Genomic DNA, 22,672 nt, shown 5'->3' with positions numbered 1-22,672 from the left:
GCCTTTGTTGCTCGAGTTCGGGGAAGTCCTTTTTCGAATTAACCCACTCCGATTTCCGTCGAGGCTGCTCGATTCTAGACCTTCGGGGGGCGATGTTCTTTAGCTTCTTTCGGCATGAACTGTCGCCCGTCGCGTGTTCGTCGCCACAGATGGCACACTTTGGTGAGCACTCGTGCCCCTGATTAGGTTCTGTCGCCCCACATTTGGAACACATGAGGATATCTGGTGTTGGGCACACATCGGTGCGATGACCCGTTGAACGGCATATTTTGCAAACCTGTATTGTCGGTTTGTATGGGTAGCAGATCGCTTCCGCTCCCATAAAGTACACACACCTTGGAAGCACCTTTCCGGTGAAAGTCACTATCGCCGATTTGGACGAGCCCAGCATGCGGGCTCTTTCAATCTTCACACCTTGAGTGCGGATCCGCAGGTTCTCCATTAGTTCCGCCTGAGGTGTTCCGGGTGGTAAGCCGTGAACAATGCCTCGCAGAACATCTTCTGGGTCTGCCACATATGCATTGAAGGAGTGAAGCTGCCCCCTGATTCTTAGTTGTCTGATTTCGCGCAGCCGTCCCGCCACTTGTTCGTGTGGTGTAGATAATATGACAATATTGGATCCCGGATGAATCCGCAGCAAAAAACTGCTGCCTCCAAAAGTATTCTGGCAGGCCTCTATCACTGCCATAGCGAGCTCCGATCCAAGCAGATCTTTAACCATGAGGCCCTTGTGTGGCCTCAAGATGACCTTGATGTCATCCTTCGCGAGAGGCGGAGGTCCACGGCGTTTCCTACGTCGGAAGTCGCTGTCAGCCTGGCTCTCTCTATGTTTCGTCGAGTCACCCTCGGATTTCTTGATATTCCTTCCGGTTCCCTCTTCGGGTTCCTTTTCGCTTTTCTTACAGTTCTTTTTCTTGCGACGTGATAGAACGGTGTGCCACCCGTCCTCCGTCCATGTTTGAGACGCTGAGATATCCTCGGCGTTCTCGAGAGACGCGTCGCTATTTCCCCGCGCCTCATTATCTGATGTTACATGTTGCAGGATGTCCCCCGCTTCATTTGGTTGAAGGTCTGACGCCCGAGAGGGGCCCGGAATCGGCTCATCTACGTCCATATGGCCTTGAGAATTGCTAAGCCCTGTCCGGCATGCTCGGTGACCAAAGGAAAAGGATCGACCGCGGCCGTCCGCAGCAGTAAACCTAATCTTAGGCTTGGGCTTTTCCGTCAAAACGTGAGTCTTTTCCCACTCAAAAGTCTGAAAAGAGGGGGGAACGGCTCAACTTCGACTTTCTTGGCGTTAGGAAAGGTCCGTAGAGGCCGTAAAATGTTGATTCTAGTCCTGCGAGCACACACAAGCACCACATCCGGCACGGGTGAGAGTCTTCCCGCGTCGCGTCGCCGGCCAATGTCGACGTTAGCGCTAGTACTCCCACATGTGCGTCGAATCTTCTGGTGACGATAGTTCTTCGTGAAGTCGTCGTAGGTCCAAGAATTCGGTATCCTCGGAAACCTTGTGACTTTACGAACACGATGATATAATATATTGGTAGTGTTCAGCAAGATTTCCGCACGATAACACTTTAAAAACGGAGCGTGATGCGATCTGGTACTCACTGCTCTCCCGGCGGCTGAGCGAAGGTCATGAATGAGAGCTGGCGTGCAACTCCCTCCCGGACGAACGCTTTAATTTCTGCAAGCAGAGCCCACTGGTCGGAGATGGTAGCCAAACCGGCTATGTGTTCGTCGCGCGATGAAGGGCGACGTGTCAACAAGCGCTGCCTCCGTAGCTCCTCTTAGCTTTAGTATAGAGTGACGATGTCGGTCACGGACTTAGGATTCTTTGCAAGAAGCTTGTTGAAAGCATTATCCTCTATCCCTTTCATGACATGTCGGAACTTGTCGGACTCCGACATCGTCGCCTTGACTCTTACACAAGTTCAGAACATCCTTAATGTAGCTGGTAAATGTTTCACCTGGTTTCTGTGCACATTCTCACGAACGTAATTCCGCATGGTGCTTGCGCACAGCCAGGCGACCAAACACAGCCACTAAAGATGTCTTGAACCATGACCAAGGACTCATGGTTGCTGTACCAGAGACTACCACACCTGCAAGGTAGAAGAGCACGTTGCTCATTTTTGCGGTGTCGCCCCGTTTGTTGTGGGGCGACGCCGCAAAACGACACCTCGACGATGATGTCGTCTGCGCCGCTGAAATTGGCAGGGTCCCTTTGGCGAAGCACACAATAGCACATAATTGACGGAGGAGGCACTTACAGGGATGGAGTAGGAGGGGTTTGCTTGGATGCGTGTTGAGGCATGGTTCAGCTAAGGGCACAGGCTTGAAGCTCCAGGATAGACGTTGTAGGCAGAAGCACCCTCCACCACTTGTAAAGAGGTTTACTAGTCACCGGCGTTTGGGACCGACCGTTAGAGCACGGCACGGACTCCGAAGGAGCTGAGTTTCCCCGCGCAAAAGAACTGGAGAGGATGGCCCACTATAGCATCCCTCTACTTCGCTACACAGGGATATTTTACAGAGACCGCGCAAAAAGAAGTTACACAGTAAAGTCCGTGCAGGTTTCGTGATCTTCCGGCTCATAATTTGGGCGGTGGCCTGTGATAATGTTATGTTGTTGCTCCTGCACGGCATGTGGCCAATTTGGGCATCTCTACCCAGGGCAGATGATGATGCCAGTCCTGAGCACGAATATCTCCTGCAAATCAGAGCTTGTCAGAACGTTTCCAGAATGAGGCCTAAGTTGCCGATTAATTTCGTATCAATCTGCGATCTGCTAGTCTCATGGTTAGTCAAGAAGGCAGAGCAGCCACGCCGGCAAGGCGTTGGTTCCGGCTTCCGTGACCGGACAACGACAACCTTTTCATTCATATAGGGGCCAAGTTTTCTTTCACAGAAACCAGTACGGATTTTCTTTTGTGGCTTCGCACTGCAGTCTGATGGTTGACAATTTACCCGGCCGCGATCCTTCTTCCACCTTCCGGGCTTTCGCACTACGGGCTTGTTTGATCCATATTGTGGACGAATTACACCGATGGATGACCCTCGCCCCTGATAGGTTTTTAAAGGACTGTAAAAAATGTCCGCGGCTCACCATACCTCCTCATGCAAAATTTGAGCGCAGCTCGATACTTGTCATGTCGCGATATAGTAAGGAAACAGATTTGAGACTGAAATCACTGCACCGAGAGGCAGTGGGACAGCTCCGTCAGCGCCTTCGCAGAGGGAGGGGCAGTATCGGAACGCTGGCATGTTGAGCGGCACTGGAGCCAGCTGTGGACGACGACAACGAACGCGTGTCGCGCACAGTGGCACGAGCGCATTCGCGCGGTTACACCGAGGGACGCCGACGCTCAACCCATGAACAGGCGCCTAAGTACTGCGCTCATAAATGGCTCTACTGCGCTTTTGTTGAGCGAAGTCATTGAGTTCGTGACTGCATATTGACTCCGGCTGCATGAGTAAAAAACTACGTGTTTATGTCCTTTCCCTTTTCTACTGTACAGGGAAGATGGTGAATAATTGGCATCCCCTTCGAGACGAGGCGGTGACAAATTAGTCTGCGTGACCTGGGTAACCCATACATGCGTATCCGTCTAACATTTGGCCAATATCTCAGAGTATTCTTTCGTCTTTAAAACGTCTTCGTCTTCCTTGTGTATAAAGTTACCTTTGCCAGTAAGGGATCTGATCCCATCAATTTCTTTCCTGCTTTTTTATCACCAGTACTCTAAACGCTTTTTTTTTTATCTCGACTGTTTACTGACGTACTATTGCATCCATCCGCTTTAAATCCAGGCCCTTCTCGCTGGGTGTATACCTTCGCATTTCATTACGATGAGCTGAGTTGTCTCACGGGTTTTGCTGCAGTAAACACATGGCTGATACCGATGTGAGTATTTGCATCAGTAAGTCTTGGTCCTTAGCCACTCTATGGCCTCAAATAGCAATACACTGCCCTTTGTGTGACGGTGCTGAATTCCCCTTGATTATTTCTTGCCGTTTTTGCCACTCTTTATTAACGTTTCAGTTTCTATCCTTCGCATTAAATTTTCTCTCTCTGTTTCGCTCACTTTTACCGTGGGCTCCCATAGCCAACCGGCCTACGATATTTGGTTAACTTCCAATCCGAACAAGATGTCCAATTCTAAGCACAGAATGGCATTTGGGAACGTTATCGCTGGAGCCATTACTTCTTTCCAGATACTCCCAGCACGTCATACTTATAGCCGAAATGCTCCATTCCCGCTATCCTTTCATTCTTAGAGTAACTTCGTGGATGCTTGAGTAGGTCTCCTTATGTATACATCATGTCTCAATATGTCGTTGCATGTCTTTATAGATGTATTTTACAGGAACTTGATATCATTATTTACTTCACTGGCGCAGCGTTGAGAACTCGGTGCTTGAGCGTTTTCTTGTTTCAATTTTGAAATTTCCTACATCTTTCGCAAGAAAGCATCGCGACCTAAATAAAATATTCATCACCTGTATTCGCTCAATCTTTACTTTTTATTTTAAATGCAACAAACCTCATCAATATTGATGCAGTGCTTGCCGAGAAAAGTGATTTCTTCGCTCCCATATGTTTTAGCAACTCCCGAACTAAAGCTTCCGCTTAGGTCGTTCGGTGGAAAACTCAAAAATGTTCAGTGTTGTCGTTTGTGGAACGAGCTCATATTTTGGCAAGCCGTATGTTCACACTACCATGCTCTACCATGCTCATGCTGTGGCAAAATGTTAACAGTAATGAAGCTTAAATCCCTTTCGTATAATTCGACAATACTAAAAGGACACTAAAGGCTAATAATGAGTCGACGTGGACTGTTCAAATACAATTCCAGAAACCTCCGAACGCTTTCTTCGCGCCAAGAAAAGACTTGGTTTACGTGAAAATTGCATTCGAGGATCCGAATATCTTTTTCGAAATTCAAATCTCCCGCCACACAACCGGGGGAGTGGTGACGTTGCATACGCCATCACCACCCTTTGCTGCAGTCAGGGAGTAAAACGGCGCCCGACCGACGGCGGTACCGAGCCAAGACAGAGCGGTAGATCTGCCGCTGCAGCTGCTTTTTGGTCAAGTGGCGTAGACTGTTCGGGCATCCCGCGACATCACATGGAAGATGAGTTCTCTGCTACTTACAGTTTGGACTAGTTTCGCGAGCCAGAAAAACCAGCGCACCACAACGCGATAACGAAACTACCGAAATGTGATAGCGTGGGCGGCGTGGAGTCGAATGAAAACGAAACCTTTTGACCTCCGGCGTCGTTGTCAAGGGTAATTTCAACGAGTTCTGTTTTCTAGAAATGAAATAGAACTGAACAAGTGACATTTTATTTCGTCTTATAATACAATACAGGGACGTTTTTGCAACCAGTTGTTGAGACTAATGAGATAAATCAACAAAGAGGGCTTTCGTCATCGGGCAAGTACTTGAATGTCTCGGGGGAGTCTCTAATCATGTCCTGCATTTACCTCAATTTCTCTATTATTAAGGCTCTGTTCGCGATAATATTGACACCTTATAGATTGTCGAGCACTAATATATCACTTTAGCTTGACTCAATGTTTGCCTTTAGTGTACCTTCAATATAAGACAATCGGCTTCCTTTTAACGAACCACAAGGTATGCGGAACTATTCAGAGCAGCGAATCTCTGTAAGAGCTTGCGATTTCACAGGCACGCAGCCAGCGTTAACTTCGCAGAAACGCTATCTATACGCTGCAACAGGCGACATAATTGCAGAGATAATATGCTTTACCTCATGCTATGAATCAATGTAGCCTTGAGGCTCGGCATATTCGGAATTTCTGAAGGGTTCATGGCTTATGATAAACCAATCACTTATCTTCGCAGTGATTTCTTCATTCAGCTACTGTTCCATACAGGACGATATCACTAGCTTATCGGCTGACCCAGAACACCTGACCAGATGTCGACGCGATGAGTGCAGCCACATTGAAGTCACCTTTGCACATCGTATCCCCGTTATAAGTGACCCGTGGTGGACGGATTTTGCCGCAGAGGATTTCAGGAAGCTATAAATGCAACTATGACCTGGTAAGCTGCAAAGGGCAATATAGTCGGTTCCTATAAAGCAGCAGACGGTTTGATGGCTTCATCAATGAGGACGTCAAAGCAATATGAACAACCTGAGTCTTTTTTTCAGTGTACTTCACTGTGAAACGATCATAGAGAGGAAAACAGAAGGTGACACCCACAAGTGTGTGACACTCTAGGTAACACTCAGCTTTCACCTAGATTTTCTTTTCACAAGCACACAATGTACAGTACGTCGGATACAAGACAATGAAGCAAGGGAACGAAGACAGAAGAAGTATGACACAGATTAGGTCACCAGATAATCTGAGCTCCGATTTCGTGTCAAAAAAGAAAGTGAAAATTTTTTACCTCTTTAATCTTAGCGCTACGGAGGCTACACTGACGCATGCATCCTTCGGGTTTTTCAATTAGATGTGAGTCCGTTTTTTCGCCTGTAATCTGGTCTACAGATCGGCGTAACACAGCAGTCTTTTTGAGAAAAGCGGAACGAATCTACAATGGCAATAACGAATGCCTAAATTTCGGGAGACTGCTTGGGTAACATTGTAGTTATCGACCTCGAGCCTTCCGTTTATGCAACAGCCCGTTTGTTTATTGTAGAACTTACCGCAGGAGAAAGGAATGAAATACGCTGCGTTCCGAATGCAGTGCAGAAAAGCCTTGCCATTGACGCTGTGGTAGCTTTATTGCCTAGGGCGTCGCGATGCTACGCTCAACGTCGAGATTGCAGCCACGGCGGCTGCATTTCGGCGGGAGCTAAATTTAAGAACGCTGGTTAACTTAGATTTAAGGGCACGTTATTGAACCCCAGGTGGTTTAAATAAATTTAGGGTGCACCACCACGGCATGCTTCATAACAAGATCGTGTTTTACGCACGTGATAGCAAAAATATTATTTTATCAGAGCGCTTACGATACTCAGCAGTACAGAGATGTAACACAATTACCTATATGTTCACATGCTTCCAAGAAAGAGGTAGATTCTATTGACAGGAAAGACGGAGAGGTCGACAAGAGCTGGTGCGCTTTAGTCTACTACGCTGCACTGGGAAGGAGGGGAAGGGGAACAGTAGGGCGCATGGTGATAAGAGAAATAGCGAGTGCTTATATACATTACACGGTGGCCCTACTAGAGCCACTCGTTTAGTTCTGTGCTATGCAGAAACTTCAGCAACGTTTGTGTTGTGGGCGTTGAATTTGCAGGGTCAAATCATGGGCCGAGAATCATGGGCACAACCTGGAGGACCCCCAACAAAGTTGTTTGCTAATAAAAACATTTCTGAATTTAAGAATAGCGTCCTCCGACAGTGCTTGTTTGCCAAGGTCGGTTAGGCACTTATCCAAGGTTCTTCGCTCCAGCTTGTACGCTGGGCAATCACATAATATATATGCAGCGTTTCATGCGCCTGGCAGTAAACGCAATCAGGTTTCTGCATGGGTTCGGGATGCGAAATATACCGCATGGGTATTTACCCATGTGGTATATTGTTTACCCTTGTTGCCTATCTTCTTGAGATTGTGTGAGATTCAGTGCAGATATGGTATAACTGTTAGTTTCTTCATTTTTTCATGCGGTATAAGCGCTGCATTCTCCGGCTTTTCCACCCCTCCCAATCTGCACTGCACAACCATGAACATTTTTCACACAAAGCTTCCGTCGCAGCGATGACCAATCGCGAAATACACTGTGTTCTATTCATAGTATACATCAAAGAAGCGAAAGAAAATGTATGGAAAAATAAACACAGCGCTATGAAGTCACCATGAGTCTAATCGACTTCAGAACGTTTACGAGGGAGCGCTACGGTGACGCGGCTGACTCGAAAGCACCCTTTTTTCCGTTTCTTCTGTCGAAAGCCCTTGTACTCTCGTTGATTACGGCAGATAATTTTCGTTTCTACCCACTGTACGTTACGCTCGCACTTACTAATAGGGACAGGCCGGTCAACGGTTTTACACGCTTACGCGGACCCAGCAATAAAAACAGACATGACCCCACGTAACTACAGTCAGAAAGCAAGAGAGAGTTCGGAGAAATGTGCGTCCGGGCACCCGTTCGATTTAGTTTCATGAAGCGAATCCACATAATGGAAGCCGTTGACTGCAATATGGCTTCACGGAAATCGCTCGTTCTTGTTCTCTCTTTTTTTTGCTTTTTCTGGTTTTATGCTTACACGTAGTGTAATAAGAAGCATTCATATTGTTTTGCGAGAGCTTTCTGTACGTTTCTCTAGTTGATAATCGGTGCATGGTCTCCATATCAAAACGACAAAGCAGTTTCACTTGTTGGCAGATAGTAGCTGCTGGTAGTGAACCTTGGCGACAGCGAAATGTTTAAAAACTAATTGGTGTGTGAGTTGTCACGATGCCCGAACACTCCGAGCTCAATTCGGAGGAGTAACAACTCTCGGTCATTTCTGTCAGTTGGGCACGGGTCGCCAGAAATGTTGAACACTCGCTCACATTCACTCACCTATGCTCTGTTTTCGGGATGCGCCCTCCCCCGCCGCTCAAACTCGCGTTTACTCACAATCTGCGGCACTCAATCATACTAAAATCTTCACCTAGCGCCCCTCACTGGCATCATTTCACTTTCATACGCTAACTTCCCTAAAATGCAGGTCTAACTTGAAACAGCTGCATTTTTTTTATTTTGTACACACTTTTCAACTTCGCTTTTGCCTATATTTGTAGTTGATGATGGACGAACCTGGAACGCATCGAAGCTATCCAGGGTACCAGCAGCTTCAGCCGCATGGAATCAGCAGCATAATGCTGTTTCTAAACCCGTGACTACGTCGTCGGCATCTCAGCAATCCAACGATTACGCCTCAACAGCTCGTCCCGAAGCCTCACCAACTACGCCCACGCTACGAGCTCCAGCGTCACCTGTGCCGGATGACCGTGTGCTTCAACGTCGGGTCCAACCACCGAGGAACAGAAGGCCTCCATATCGATACCGGGACCACATGTAGCTTGTGTGCTAGGTGCAGACGGGTGCAGTGTCAGAACTTGAGTGCTGCACGAACTATGTGCACATGCCTGTGTCTCTGCGAGCAATTTGTCGTTTTGTTTTGTCTTTTGGCGCTGCTTGTCCTAGGCCATGCTGTATAATTATTCCATACAGTATTAATAATGATGAGCACATGACATTTATTGTGAAGATAATTGTAATTAATTGCAAATAATGTATATATGTATAACAACACTAATCTATTATTAGTTACCTTGTTCTTGTAAGGAGGGGAATATGTAGTATCTCAGTTTCACTTTCTGTTTGCCCTTACACGCCGCCAGTGGCGCCAGTGTTGTCACCTGTATATATACGCCTCTGAATAAAGAGTGCTAGTTCCGTTGCGGCCGTGACTGTATTCGTGGTTCATCTGCGGCTACCGCCGAAATACAATATGTAGTATCTCAGTTTCACTTTCTGTTTACCCTTACACGCCGCCAGTGGCGCCAGTGTTGTCACCTGTATATATACGCCTCTGAATAAAGAGTGCTAGTTCCGTTGCGGCCGTGACTGTATTCGTGGTTCATCTGCGGCTACCGCCGAAATAGAGCAATGGCGACGAGGATGGGATCTTTTCGAGGGGCGTAACCACGCCTGCAACTTTACTACGCCATGAGCTGTATCGGGCTCGCTCCGCCGCCCTCCTGTTCCCTGGCCGCAATGGTACCGGATGTTCGAGAACTTTCTGCTGGCATCAGGAGCATCCGACTTCAAGCCCGAACGTCGCAAGGCCCTGCTGATACACAGCCTCGGCGTTGAGGGTCAACGTATCTTCTCCAGCCTACTGCTTACGTCGGATGCCGCCCAGAGCGGTGAGTCAGCTGCCGGCGGTAAACGTAGTAAGGAGAGCGGGGACACCGCTCAGCCTTCCGTTTATGACGAAGCTATCGAAACCTTAAAGCAACATTTCACAAGCACAAGCAATGTTGTCGCGGAAAGGCACCGGTTTCGCCGTCGTATGCAACAACCGGGGGAGTCTGTACAGGAGTACGTTGCTGCACTACGTGCTCTCGCGGTAGCATGTTCTTATGTGTCTCTGGAAGACTCGCTTCGTGACCAGTTCGTGGAAGGGGTCGCGTCCCAGCACCTTCGCGAACGCCTTCTTCTTGAGGGCTCGACCCTCTCGTTCCCCCGAGCAGTGGCATTAGCTTCACAAGTCGAACAGGCCAATGAGGACATTCGAGAATTTGCTTCCGGCAATGTGCAGCGCATATCAGGGCACTCTCGCTTGGCGCTATACGACCATAGAAGCACTGGAACGCGCCACCCTCCGCGTAACGACGCGTCCCTGCGTGAACCTCGTACCGAGGCGAGCCTGCAGCACGACAGCCGCCAACCTGCCTCGTATCTGCGCCCATACAACTCGTCCTCTCGCTGCTATCGTTGTGGTTCGCGCCAGCACCGTGCCGCATCACCCCGCTGCCCAGCCCAAGGTCAACGTTGCTATCATTGTGGTCTCATTGGTCACTTCAGCGCGGTATGCAACAAGAAGCGACGGGCCGTTGCAGTTCGTGAGCTTAGCGAACAGACATTGCCCGACAATGAAACCTTGCCCGACAGTGAAACTGACAATGAAGCTGTGAGCATTCTCTGTGTGACCGCGTCCGGCCGCGCCGGAATTCTAGTCGAGGTAGCAGTTGGTCACACGACTTTAACATTCCTTATCGACTCTGGATCTTCAGTCTCCATTCTAGCGGGGGATCTTTTTGATAAACATTTTGCCGAACAGGTGCTGCTGTCCGCGCCCCGTGTGCAGCTGTTAGATTATTCAAAAAAGCCTATTCCAGTGCGAGGATGCTTTCTTTCGAAAGTCTCATACAAGGAACGCGAGGCGTCCATTCTGTTCTACGTTGTCTCGCAAGGTACATCGCTTCTGGGTATCGACGCCATTATGGCTCTTGACTTCCAGATTGATGGCTCGTCCCTCCGCTGCCTTGAGACTACTACGTCAACTAGCAGTGCTACCGACGTACAAGTTCCAGTTCAGGAACCAGTTTCATCTGCACGTCTTCCAGCACAGTTGCGCAATGAATTTGCATGTCTTTTCGACTCCGCCTTCGGCCTAGCAAATGGGTTGTACATCGTGTCAAAGTAAGGCTCTCGATTCCGCCCGTTGTAGCAAAACTTCGCCGCCTTCCTCTTTCACTCCGAGCTCGGGTATCTGAGGAACTTCGTCGGCTAGAGCAGTTGGGCGTGATAGAGCGCGTTAACGCTTCAGAATGGGTGTCTCCGATTGTTGTTGTTCAAAAGAAGGATGGAGGCATTCGTGTTTGTGTGGACCTACGGGAGCCTAATAAAGCTGTCGTGACGGATAGCTTCCCTCTTCCACACACCGAAGAACTTCTCCACAGTCTTGTTGGGGCAACGCATTTTTCGAAGCTAGATCTCGCGTCGGCCTATTACCAGGTTTTGCTCGATCCTGAAAGCCGTGACTTGACCGCTTTCATAACTCAGGATGGCCTCTTCCGCTTCAAACGCGTTTGCTTCGGGTTGGCATCCGCCCCCGCTGCATTTCAACAAATGATGTCTAAAATCCTTCAAGGATGTTCTGGTGTTTTGTTCTATATCGATGACATCATTGTTTTTGGGAAGAGCGAACAGGAACACTTGGCCAACCTGACCGCTGTACTGCGGGGCATTAAGGAAGCAGGGCTCAAGTTGAATGACAACTGCGTATTTGGCGTACAGGAACTTTCCTTCTTGGGACACAGGATCACACCGCAAGGCATCTCTCCTTTACCAGAGAAAATTGTTTCCATTATGAATACTCCGGCGCCCACTGATAGTACTAGTCTGCGCTCTTTCCTCGGACTGATAGAGTATTATGCCAAGTTCGTTCCCAGGCTGGCTGACGTGGTAGAACCAATGCGGGCTCTTCTCCGGAAGAATGAGCCATTCATATGGAATGATGCTGTAGACGCCAGTTTCGCTCAGGTGAAGTTTCTGCTCTCTTCCAGCAAAGTCCTGCACATGTTTGATGCATCGCTTCCGGTTGTAGTGTCCACTGACGCGTCGGACTGCGGACTGGGTGCTGTTCTCCAGCAGGTTGATGGCCACATGCTGCGAACTGTTGCCTTTGCTTCACGCACACTTTCGCCTGCAGAGAAGAAATACGGAGTTGGAGAGCGTGAAGCGCTGGCGTGTGTTTGGGCCTGTGAGCATTGGCATACGTACTTGTGGGGACGGCATTTCACGTTGCGCACGGACCACCAAGCTTTGGTCTCGCTGCTCTCTTCTCAAGGCACTGGGCGCCGCCCCTTTCGCATTGCACGCTGGTCCGAACGGCTGCTTCGCTACAATTATACAGTAGAGTATCGGAAGGGGTCTCAAAACCAGGTGGCGGATGCCCTTTCCCGCCTTCCAGTTCAGTCTCCGCAGGAAAATGTCTCATTTGATGAGGTTGTGTCCTTGTTGAGTTACCGTGCCTCACTAAAGAGCAGTTTCAACAAGCCCTTCGTGATGATTGCATGTTAGAACAAGTCAAGATCTATGTCGCCACATCTTGGCCTGCACATAAGACGCTCTCGGGCGAACTTCAGCCTTTCTTCTTGGTACGTGAAGAATTGTCCGTCGTTGACAATCTGCTCCTGCGCGGCGAACGAATCGTCGTTCCCTTGTCTCTCACATCGCAGGTAATCGCTGCTGCCCATGAAGCTCACCCTGGTGTAGTTCGAACAAAAACTCGGCTACGAGAACGGTACTGGTGGCCAGGCATGGACAGACAAGTGGAGCTTTCCATCCAGAACTGCAGCATATGTCAATTGGCTGACAAAAGTACGAAGACTGCTGCCACCCCTTTGCAGCCAGTACCCCTGCCAGAGCGTCCATGGCAGAAGCTTGCTGTTGACATTGTCGGCCCTATAAAGAGAGCCCCACATGACTGCAGATACGCCATTACGCTCATCGACTATTTTTCCAAGTGGCCAGATGTTCAATTCTGCAGTGAAGTATCCTCCCGCACAGTCATCAACTTTTTGCTTCATGTGTTCGCCCGTGAAGGCTATCCGGATGTGGTGGTCTGCGACAACGGGCCCCAGTTCTCATCTAGGGAGTTCATTGAGTTCCTCAAAGATCGCGCCATCCGCCTTGTGCACTCTTCCGTTTACTACCCCCAAGCGAACGGACTTGTCGAGCGATTTAACCGGGTCTTCAAGAATTTTGTGCAGGTCGCTATGCTGGAACAGCGTCCGCTTCGCCAAGCGGTAACCGAGTATTTGGGCATATATCGCTGCACGCCACATGCCACTACGGGAGTTCCACCGTCTGTTCTCCTACACGGACGGCGACCGAGAACACGCCTTGACGTTGTGGGTCACCCGTCACCAGCTTTCTTCAGCGATCCTGTTTCCGAACTTCATCGTCTGCGCCAACGAGTTAAGAGCAAGCAAGACTACAGCAAAGAGTACACAGACCATCGCAGGGCCGCGAAGAAGACAACAGTGTCTGTTGGTGATTACGTTAGAATAAGAAAACCTGGAATATCGGTTAAGGGAGACCTCGCGTTTAGCCACCCGAGAAAGGTAATCAGTCAACAAGGTCCATCAACGTTTCGGCTTGATGATGGACGAACCTGGAACGCATCGAAGCTATCCAGGGTACCAGCAGCTTCAGCCACATGGAATCAGCAGCATAATGCTGTTTCTAAACCCGTGACTACGTCGTCGGCATCTCAGCAATCCAACGATTACGCCTCAACAGCTCGTCCCGAAGCCTCACCAACTACGCCCACGCTACGAGCTCCAGCGTCACCTGTGCCGGATGACCGTGTGCTTCAACGTCGGGTCCAACCACCGAGAAACAGAAGGCCTCCAGATCGATACCGGGACCACATGTAGCTTGTGTGCTAGGTGCAGACGGGTGCAGTGTCAGAACTTGAGTGCTGCACGAACTATGTGCACATGCCTGTGTCTCTGCGAGCAATTTGTCGTTTTGTTTTGTCTTTTGGCGCTGCTTGTCCTAGGCCATGCTGTATAATTATTCCATACAGTATTAATAATGATGAGCACATGACATTTATTGTGAAGATAATTGTAATTAATTGCAAATAATGTATATATGTATAACAACACTAATCTATTATTAGTTACCTTGTTCTTGTAAGGAGGGGAATATGTAGTAGCTCAGTTTCACTTTCTGTTTGCCCTTACACGCCGCCAGTGGCGCCAGTGTTGTCACCTGTATATATACGCCTCTGAATAAAGAGTGCTAGTTCCGTTGCGGCCGTGACTGTATTCGTGGTTCATCTGCGGCTACCGCCGAAATACAACATGTAGCCACTTCTGTAATTTGCATTTGGCAGACAATGTTAACCTGGATCGTAGGCAGTGTGAAATCTATGTGGGTGAGGTGGCCAATTCAGGCAAACTGATGCCTTTAGCCGCATAAATTGAGACTTGCTTGTATTTATACTGCGCGTATTGAGTAAATATCAACGATAAAAACGTCATACTTAACTGCCCTCCTTTATTAAATAGATGCTTTCCGTGTTTACCCGTGTTTAGCGTGGCTCTCTGGCTATTGGGTCGGTCGCTATCTAGCCAGATGTATTTGTCAATATAAATACAAAGGTTGCATGAAATTTTGCGAAGTGGCTGGTTGGTCTGGCTGGCTATTCAATCTGAACGTAGCAGTGCAAAGGCAAAATGGAGGTCAAGTACGCCCACTTTTGTTCTGCATAAGAAGAAGAAAAATTTTCATTTAAAATGTAAACACATAATGTACGCTCACATGCACCTCTAAAGAACACCAATCCAACAATGGAATGATCAAGCTTTTTTTAACAGATTGTTTGATTTATTTTAATTCGTTTTTTTCTGCACTTAGTATGTTGCGCTAAATGTGTGCTACTTCTTACCATTCCTCCAGAATGAGCCTGTCCCGCTGCAATTATTGGCCTAAATCACATCAAACCGAACAAACGAAACATAATCAGTATTTTTCAACCATGAAATAGGTATTACCAGTCACCGAAACTTCGCTTCAAATACATTTCTACATGTGCGTTAAAAATCCACAATTTAATTTTATTCGGGGGATTTTGTTCATACTCACGCTCATACCTTCCTCCAATCGCATTCACCGGTACTCACTCACATTCATATACTCACGTCCTTCATCACTCACTCAGACTCAAACTGATGACGCTGAAATGAGCGTGAGTGATGCTGCGTAAATGTACTCATAAGTGACGCATGTGCGACCTACATTGCTCTCAAATCTGTTCCTGTGTACAACCGCTTCGCCGCGGTTTACCTCGTTTTCACGTGACACATTGAAAAGAGAACTCAGCAAGTAGAGAGTGTCGTAATGAATTACACGATTATTCTAAAACGTGCTAAGCACGCTCTCGCATATCGTGACTGCACAAGTGTACTGGTTTGCGCCAAATGAAAATGACCAATGTGAATAATAAAACTTCCCTCAGACGACGGTTAAAATCGCCGTTTCAGTGCAGAGTCGAACGCGACGTCGCTCCGCATCGCAGCGCCAGCGGCTGGTCTGCATAGCTTCTGGGCGCGGCGGTATTCGCTGTCGCTGAGACCCGTCCCGTCCATTTGCAATCGCACCCACCGATTCGGTCCTTCGTGCGAATGCAGCTTAAACGAAGACAAAACGTAAGACAAGTACGCACGTAGCGTACCTGAACTTCTTAGGATGTTTCACCCTCTCTTCGATCGGCGGGTCCGTGCCTGTCTAACCGTTTACCTCAACTTTCAAGTCAAACCAAATCCTTTGTTTCCGGTGGTGGGCGAAGTGGAAAGCGCTGAACACGTTTTTTCTTAAGCACAGCAACAGCACGCCGTAGCGCGCGGCGCCAAAAATGCCCGCGAGGGAAAGCGTGGTTTGTAGCATCCTGGACCTCATTCTAACGTCATCGCCCGATAAGCTTTCTGGGGTGACGCACATGGCCGGACTGAGTGATCATGATATCTTGCATTTTACACTTACAACAACACAACAAAAAACATACCGAAAGCGGAAAAAGTACCAGGGTTATAAAAAATCAAACTATCAAGCCATCAACAGAGAACTGTGCATATTTATAGACACCTTCCTACCACTTCTTCTGCAACGCTCCGTAGAAACGAACAGGTCTGTTTTCAAAAATAAAATAAATGAGCTAATCACCAAACACGTGCCCCTTCAATCCGTCTATGCTAACAATAAAGCACCACGGTAGAGCACACTCACGTACTCAGGTAGGGGGCAGAAACCTGGAGGCTTACGAAAAGGGTTCTACTTAAATTGAGGACGACGCAGCGAGCTACGGAAAGACGAATGATGGGTGTAACGTTAAGGGACAAGAAAAGAGCAGATTGGGTGGGGGAACAAATGCGAGTTAATGATATCTTAGTTGAAATCAAGAAAAAGAAATGGACATGGGCAGGACTCGTAATGAGGAGGGAAGATAACCGATGGTCATTAAGGGTTACGACTAGATTCCAAGAGAAGGAAAACGAGGCTGGGGGCGGCAGAAAGTTGGGTGGGTGGATGAGATTAAGAAGTTCGCAGGGACAACATGGCCACAATTAGCACAGGACCGGGGTAGTTTTAGAAGTATGGGAGAGGCCTTTGCCCTGCAGTGGGCGTAACCAAGCTGATGATGATCATAATGATGATGATGATGATGATGATGATGATGGTGGTGGTGGTGGTGGTGTTGGTGGTGGTAGAGCACACATCTGAATCGGCTATCGAACAAGAAAACACTTTTATGCCGTACAGCGAAACATTCCTCAAAACAGACTCATTGGTTAGCATATAAAAACGCAGCAATTTCATATCTTAGGGCCCTAAGGTCAGCCAAATTTTCATTCTTTAATTGTACACTTCCAAATTTATTAAAGACTAATCCAAATCGCTTCTGGGAAACCATACGAGGAAATAGCCATAAAACTGGAATATCAATGCTGACAAGTTCTGGGAACCCAGTACCTGACTTATTGTGTTCTACTGTGCTTATCAATCCCTGATCCGATGCCTGAGATAACTTCAACTAACTAACTCTTCATGGATCCCACCGTTTTCGACTCAACCGGTATCAAAGCCATAATACAGAAATTAAAACCTAAGGCATCATGTGGGGTAGACGAAATTAGTACTAAATTCTTACAAAACACAGTTGAATACTGTTCAATCATACTAGAATGTATTTACTCGCAATCTTACAACTCTGGAAACTTACCGTATGATTGGAAAATTGGCAAAGTAATCCCCATTAACAAAACTGGACCAACCCGTGATCCACAGAACTATAGACCTATTTCACTTACATCTGTACCATGTAAAGTTATGGAGCATATAATATACACGCGTCTAGTTAATTTTCTTGAAAATAGCAACTTCTTCACAGATATGCAGCATGGATTCCGTAAAAACTCCTGTGACACTCAGCTTATCCTCTTCACTAAGGGCCTACATGCCAATTTATATTCTGGTTTTTTAGCAGACTATATATTTCTTGACTTTTCTAAAGCGTTTGACAAAGTGAACCATGCATTGCTTCCTCATAAATTAAACGTTCTAAACATAGACCCTTCCGTAATTGATTGGTTTCGCGCGTTTCTGACATCACGTGTTCAATTTGTAACCACTAACGACACTAACTCAAGGGTCCGTGCTTGGCCCTTTACTATACCTAATTTATATTAATGACTTGCCCACTCACGTTTCCTCGAACATTTGTCTATTTGCGGATGACTGCGCCTTGTATCGTAAAATAACTAATTACTCAGACATTCTAGTAATTCAGGAGCATCTCAGTAACATAAGTGAGTGGTGTCGTACGTGGCGCGTGGAATTAAAGATTACAAAAGTGTAAGACTATGAAGATTTCTCGTACTAACGTGATCTGCCCCACCGATACGCTAAATAATATCCCACTCGAATTTGTAACGTCATACCAATACTTGGGCGTTCAGATTGCCAGCAATCTATCCTGGAAAACTCATATTGATCACATAACCTCTAAAGCCACTCGTAGACTGGAATATTTCCGTCGGAAATTTTCTCTAGCACCATCATCGCTAAAATTCTTATTGTACACAACTTACATTCGTCCACAGCTTGAGTACCCATGATCAGTGTGGGACCCTGGTCATCACACCCTCATACAGTCTCTAGAGGCAATACAGAATCGCTCAGCCCGTTTCAATCTCACCAACTACCAAAGAACTGCGAGTGTCACTAACATGAAAGCTATCCTGCACCTCCCGCTCTATCAACCCGCAGAAAACTATCCCGTCTATGTCTTTTCCATAAAATCCACTACCACTAGGCATATTTACGTTCTATCTTTGTTCAACCGCCACCATATATTTCATCTCGCATTGACCACCGCCAAAAGGTAAACTTTCGTGCTGCAACACAGTCGGCTTTTCATGTTCATTTCTTCTCCGAACGAGCAAAGATAGGAATAACTTACCCGCATTACTTACAAGCATAACTGACACCGATAACATTAAAGCCATGGTTTAAAGTTTCATGTTACAAATTAATGTTGTGTTTGCTTGTTCTGCATAATAACTGCTTTTATGCCATAATTTTAAGTTATGGCTTGCATTTTTATATGGTATGTTCTCTTTTTTCTGTTTTTTGTTACGCCATGTATTTTTGCCGCGCTTTCTAAGTTTCTATTTACCGTTCTTATTATTTCTTATAGCATGTATCGCGATGTTTTTGCCATGTTGTTGTCTTCCTTCCTTATTTTTCCTTGTTCTTCTTATTAATTATTGACTTCCACATATTTCGCTTTGACGCTTTGTTCGAAAGGTTTTGCTCCTTTGTACTTAAATTTTTTTTTCTGTAATCAACTATTGTGTGATTTGCCATTGTATTTACCTTGCTCCTCCCCTCTGCAATGTACAACCGTACCTTGAGGGTATAATAAATAAATAAATAGATAAATACATAAATAAATAAATAGGCTGTAGCACTTCCATTAGCCTCCCAAGAAGTAGACGCTGTGGTCTCTGGGGTCCAGTGCAACAAAACTGGGTGTGGTCGTGAGGACGCGTTTAATGTGTAAAGGGGGGTTTATTCGGCTCGTAGAGCAGCAGCGACAAACTCAGCACCAGCAGGTAGGGCGCAGCCAGCGAACGAACTGGTTACGTGCCACGCGATGACAACGGTGCTTTTCAGCCTACCGATCTTCTTCGTCACAATCACCCCCAGAATTGAAGAGTAGCCATCCTGGCGACCTAGGAAGAGGTGGGCGGATCGTAATACTGCTTCAGCCGGTCAATGTGCACAGTCTCTCGCCCCCGACGACGCAGATCGGGAGATGGCGATACGGGTTCGACCACGTAGTTCACTGGTGATGTTTGTGCAACCACGCGGTAGGGCCCGTGGTACTTCGGGAGGAGTTTGGACGAAAGGCCAGGAGCAGCAACAGGCGGGACCCAAAGCCACACGAGTGAGTCGACGGGGAAGGAGTGAGGGACAGGATTGAGGTCATGGCGTTTTTTTTTTTTTTTGGCGGCACTGTTGAGCAGACGTCAAAGAACGGGCCAGTTGTCGGCATTTCTCGGCGTGCTGAGCAACCTCAGAAACAGGTGAGCATTCAGCAGGGTCCGGTCGGTACGGGAGAACCGTATCAATGGTGCTGGAGGGATGGCGGCCGTAAAGCAGAAAGAATGGTGAGAATCCGGTAGTGGCTTGAGAGGCAGTGTTATATGCGTAAGTGACGAACGGAAGTACAAGGTCCCAGTTGGAGTGGTCAGATGCAACATACATTGACAGCATGTCACCAAGAGTTCTGTTGAATCGTTCTGTTAAGCCATTGGTCTGTGGATGATAAGCAGCAGTAGTGCGGTGAATAATTTGGCATTCAGATAGGAGTGACTGCAGGACATCCGAGAGGAATACGCGGCCCCGATCGCTCAACAGTTCACGAGGTGCGCCATGACGGAGAACGAAGTTGTTTAGAATGAACGAGGCGATGTCTTTTGCTGATGCAGCAGGCAAGGTGGCGGTTTCAGCATACCGTGTCAAATGATCTACGGCGACAACAATTCATCGGTTGCCACGGCCAGTAGATGGAAGAGGCCCGTATATATGAATGCCGACACGGTCAAATGGCTGAGCTGGGCAGGGAAGTGGTTGGGTAGGTGCGGTGGAGAGATGCGGGACCTATTTGCGTCGCTGGCAGGCAATGCAGGAGCGTACGTATTTGTGGACGAAGGTGTACATTCCTCGCCAATAATATTGTAGGCGAAGCCGTGTGTAAGTTTTTGACACTCCGCCGTGTCCACACTGCGGGTCAGAATGAAAAGCGGAGCAGAATTCTTGTCGTAGGTGGTGAGGCACTACGCCATTTGCGGCCGTCATTGTGGTAGTTGCGGCGGTATAAAAGTCCGTCCCGGATTGTGAAATGCTGCGCCTGTCGGTGTAACGCTCGAGGTGCCGAAGTTGCCGGAGGATTTGACAAAAAGTCGAATATCATGACGATCCATGGGCCTTTTCATTGCTCCGATGCCATGTCCAGGATGTCAAGTGGTGAGACGTCATGTCTGTCGGTAGAAGTGCTGCTATCTGAAGTAACTTGGGAGCGCGAGAGGGCATCGGCGTCAGCGTGTTTGCGTCCAGAGCGATAGACGATACGGATATCATATTCCTGCATTCGGAGGGCCCACCGAGCGAGGCGGCCCGACGGGTCTTTTAGGTTGGACAACCAGCAAAGAGCGTGATGATCCGTCACCACGTCAAAGCGTCGACCGTAGAGATATGGACGAAATTTTTGAAGAGCCCATACGATAGCCAGGCACTCTTTTTCTGTTACTGAGTAATTGGCCTCAGGTTTCGTGAGGGCACGACTGGCGTAGGCGACTACGTATTCGGCATTATTGTTCTTGCGTTGTGCGAGCACGGCGCCAAGGCCGACACCACTGGCGTCATTGTGAAGTTCTGTAGGTGCGCTTGGATCAAAATGGCGCAAGATTGGCGGAGACGTGAGTAGGTGACGAATAGTCGTAAAGGCATCATCAGAGGCTTCCGACCAAGCAGAAAGTTCATTGTCGCCTTGGAGAAGTTGGTTTAGTGGGGCGATCACAGTAGCGAAATTTCGAACGATACGTCGAAAATAAGAGCATAGGCGAATGAAGCTGCGTAGTGCTTTCAAGTTAGTGGGCTTCGGAAATTCGGATACGGCGCGAAGTTTAGCAGGATCAGGAAGAATGCCTTCTTAGGAGACAACGTGGCCTAATATAGTCAGTTTTCGAGCTGCAAATCGGCACTTTTTTTAAGTTAAGCTGGAGACCAGCATTCCGGAGACAGGTCAAAACTTGATGTAAACGCCGAAGGTGGGTCGGAAAATCAGGAGAAAAGACGACAACGTCGTCGAGGTAGCAGAGGCAAGTATGCCACTTCAGGCCACGTAGGATGCCGTCCATCATGCGTTCGAAGGTGGCAGGCGCGTTGCACAGACCGAACGGCATTACAGTGAATTCATACAAGCCGTCTGGTGTTACAAACGCGGTTTTCGAACAGTCAGCGTCAGCCATGGGCACCTGCCAGTAGCCAGAGCGGAGATCTAAGGAGGAAAAAAACTCCGCTTCTCGCAAACAGTCATGTGCGTCGTCAATACGTGGCAACGGGTATACATCCTTTCGGGTAATCTTGTTAAGCCTTCGATAATCGACGCAAAATCGTATGTACCGTCTTTCTTTTTAACTAGGACGACTGGTGATGCCCAAGGACTACTAGAAGGCTGGATGACACCGCGATTGAGCATATCGTTCACCTGGTCATTGATAACGCGTCTTTCAGTTGCCGATACTCGGTAGGGACCCTGTCGAATTGGTGCATGGCTCCCAGTGTCGATAGTGTGCGAAACAGTCGTTGTGCGGCCGAGTGATGCTGCTTGGCAGTCAAAAGACGAAGAGAAGCCTTGGAGCAAGCGAAGAAGTTCGTCGCGCTGCTTCGTCGTAAGGTCACTGGCAATAGCTGGCCTAAAAGAACGCGGCAATGACTGAGGAGGCGATGCCTCGAGAGCAGAAAGATAAATGGAGTAGTCCATCGTGTCAAATATTGAAGATGAGGTCAGTGGCTCTGCTCTGCCAAGGCTTTCACGGCGGCGTAAACTAATTGGTTCAGCCGATGGGTTCGAGACGCACATGAGAGAGGCGCCAGCTTTGAACTCGAGGACGGCGAACGGCAGTGGTAGTGAACGGCGGCGAACTAAGAGTTCGGACGGAGCGAAGAGTACTGTGCCGTCATGTACAGATTCGCAAGAGATACTGACAAGAGTGGAAGACCAGGCAGGTATAACGGTGTCTTCTGAAACAGCGATTTTGCGACAATGGTCCTTATGGTCAGTGATAATATCGGTCGAAAACTGAAACAGCTCGATTTCAGCGCGGGCGCAGTCAATGACCGCATGATGTGAGGAGAGAAAGTCCCAACCTAATATGACGTCATGTGAACATGATGGCAACACGATGAATTCTATGATATAGAGAACCTCCTGAATTATGACACGAGCAGTGCAGGCGCTGGATGGCTCGACGTGCTGCGCCTTGGCAGTTCGAAGAGACAGTCCAGAAAGCGGCGTCGTCACTTTTCCTATCTTGCGGCA

The 22,672-nt window shown here is 47.9% G+C and overlaps 1 protein-coding gene across 1 annotated transcript; it reads left to right on the top strand.

The window, feature by feature from the left end:
• The first annotated feature begins 6,030 nt into the window (after positions 1-6,030).
• Positions 6,031-11,252, top strand: LOC126534723 (uncharacterized). The gene is made up of 2 exons (XM_050181971.3): positions 6,031-6,083; positions 8,781-11,252. The coding sequence occupies exon 2, from the start codon at positions 9,770-9,772 to the stop codon at positions 11,192-11,194; it is 1,425 nt and encodes a 474-aa protein (XP_050037928.1). The 5' UTR covers positions 6,031-6,083; positions 8,781-9,769; the 3' UTR covers positions 11,195-11,252.
• The last annotated feature ends 11,420 nt before the right edge of the window (positions 11,253-22,672 follow it).

The sequence above is a fragment of the Dermacentor andersoni genome, chromosome 7 (assembly GCF_023375885.2).
Source record: "Dermacentor andersoni chromosome 7, qqDerAnde1_hic_scaffold, whole genome shotgun sequence".
NCBI lineage: Eukaryota > Metazoa > Arthropoda > Arachnida > Ixodida > Ixodidae > Dermacentor > Dermacentor andersoni.
This window is presented reverse-complemented; position numbering and strand designations above follow the sequence as displayed.

What these genes read in the sequence shown, in the direction of transcription:
- LOC126534723 (XM_050181971.3), top strand. Translation starts at nt 9,770, where the DNA reads ATGTTCGAGAACTTTCTGCTGGCATCAGGAGCATCCGACTTCAAGCCC.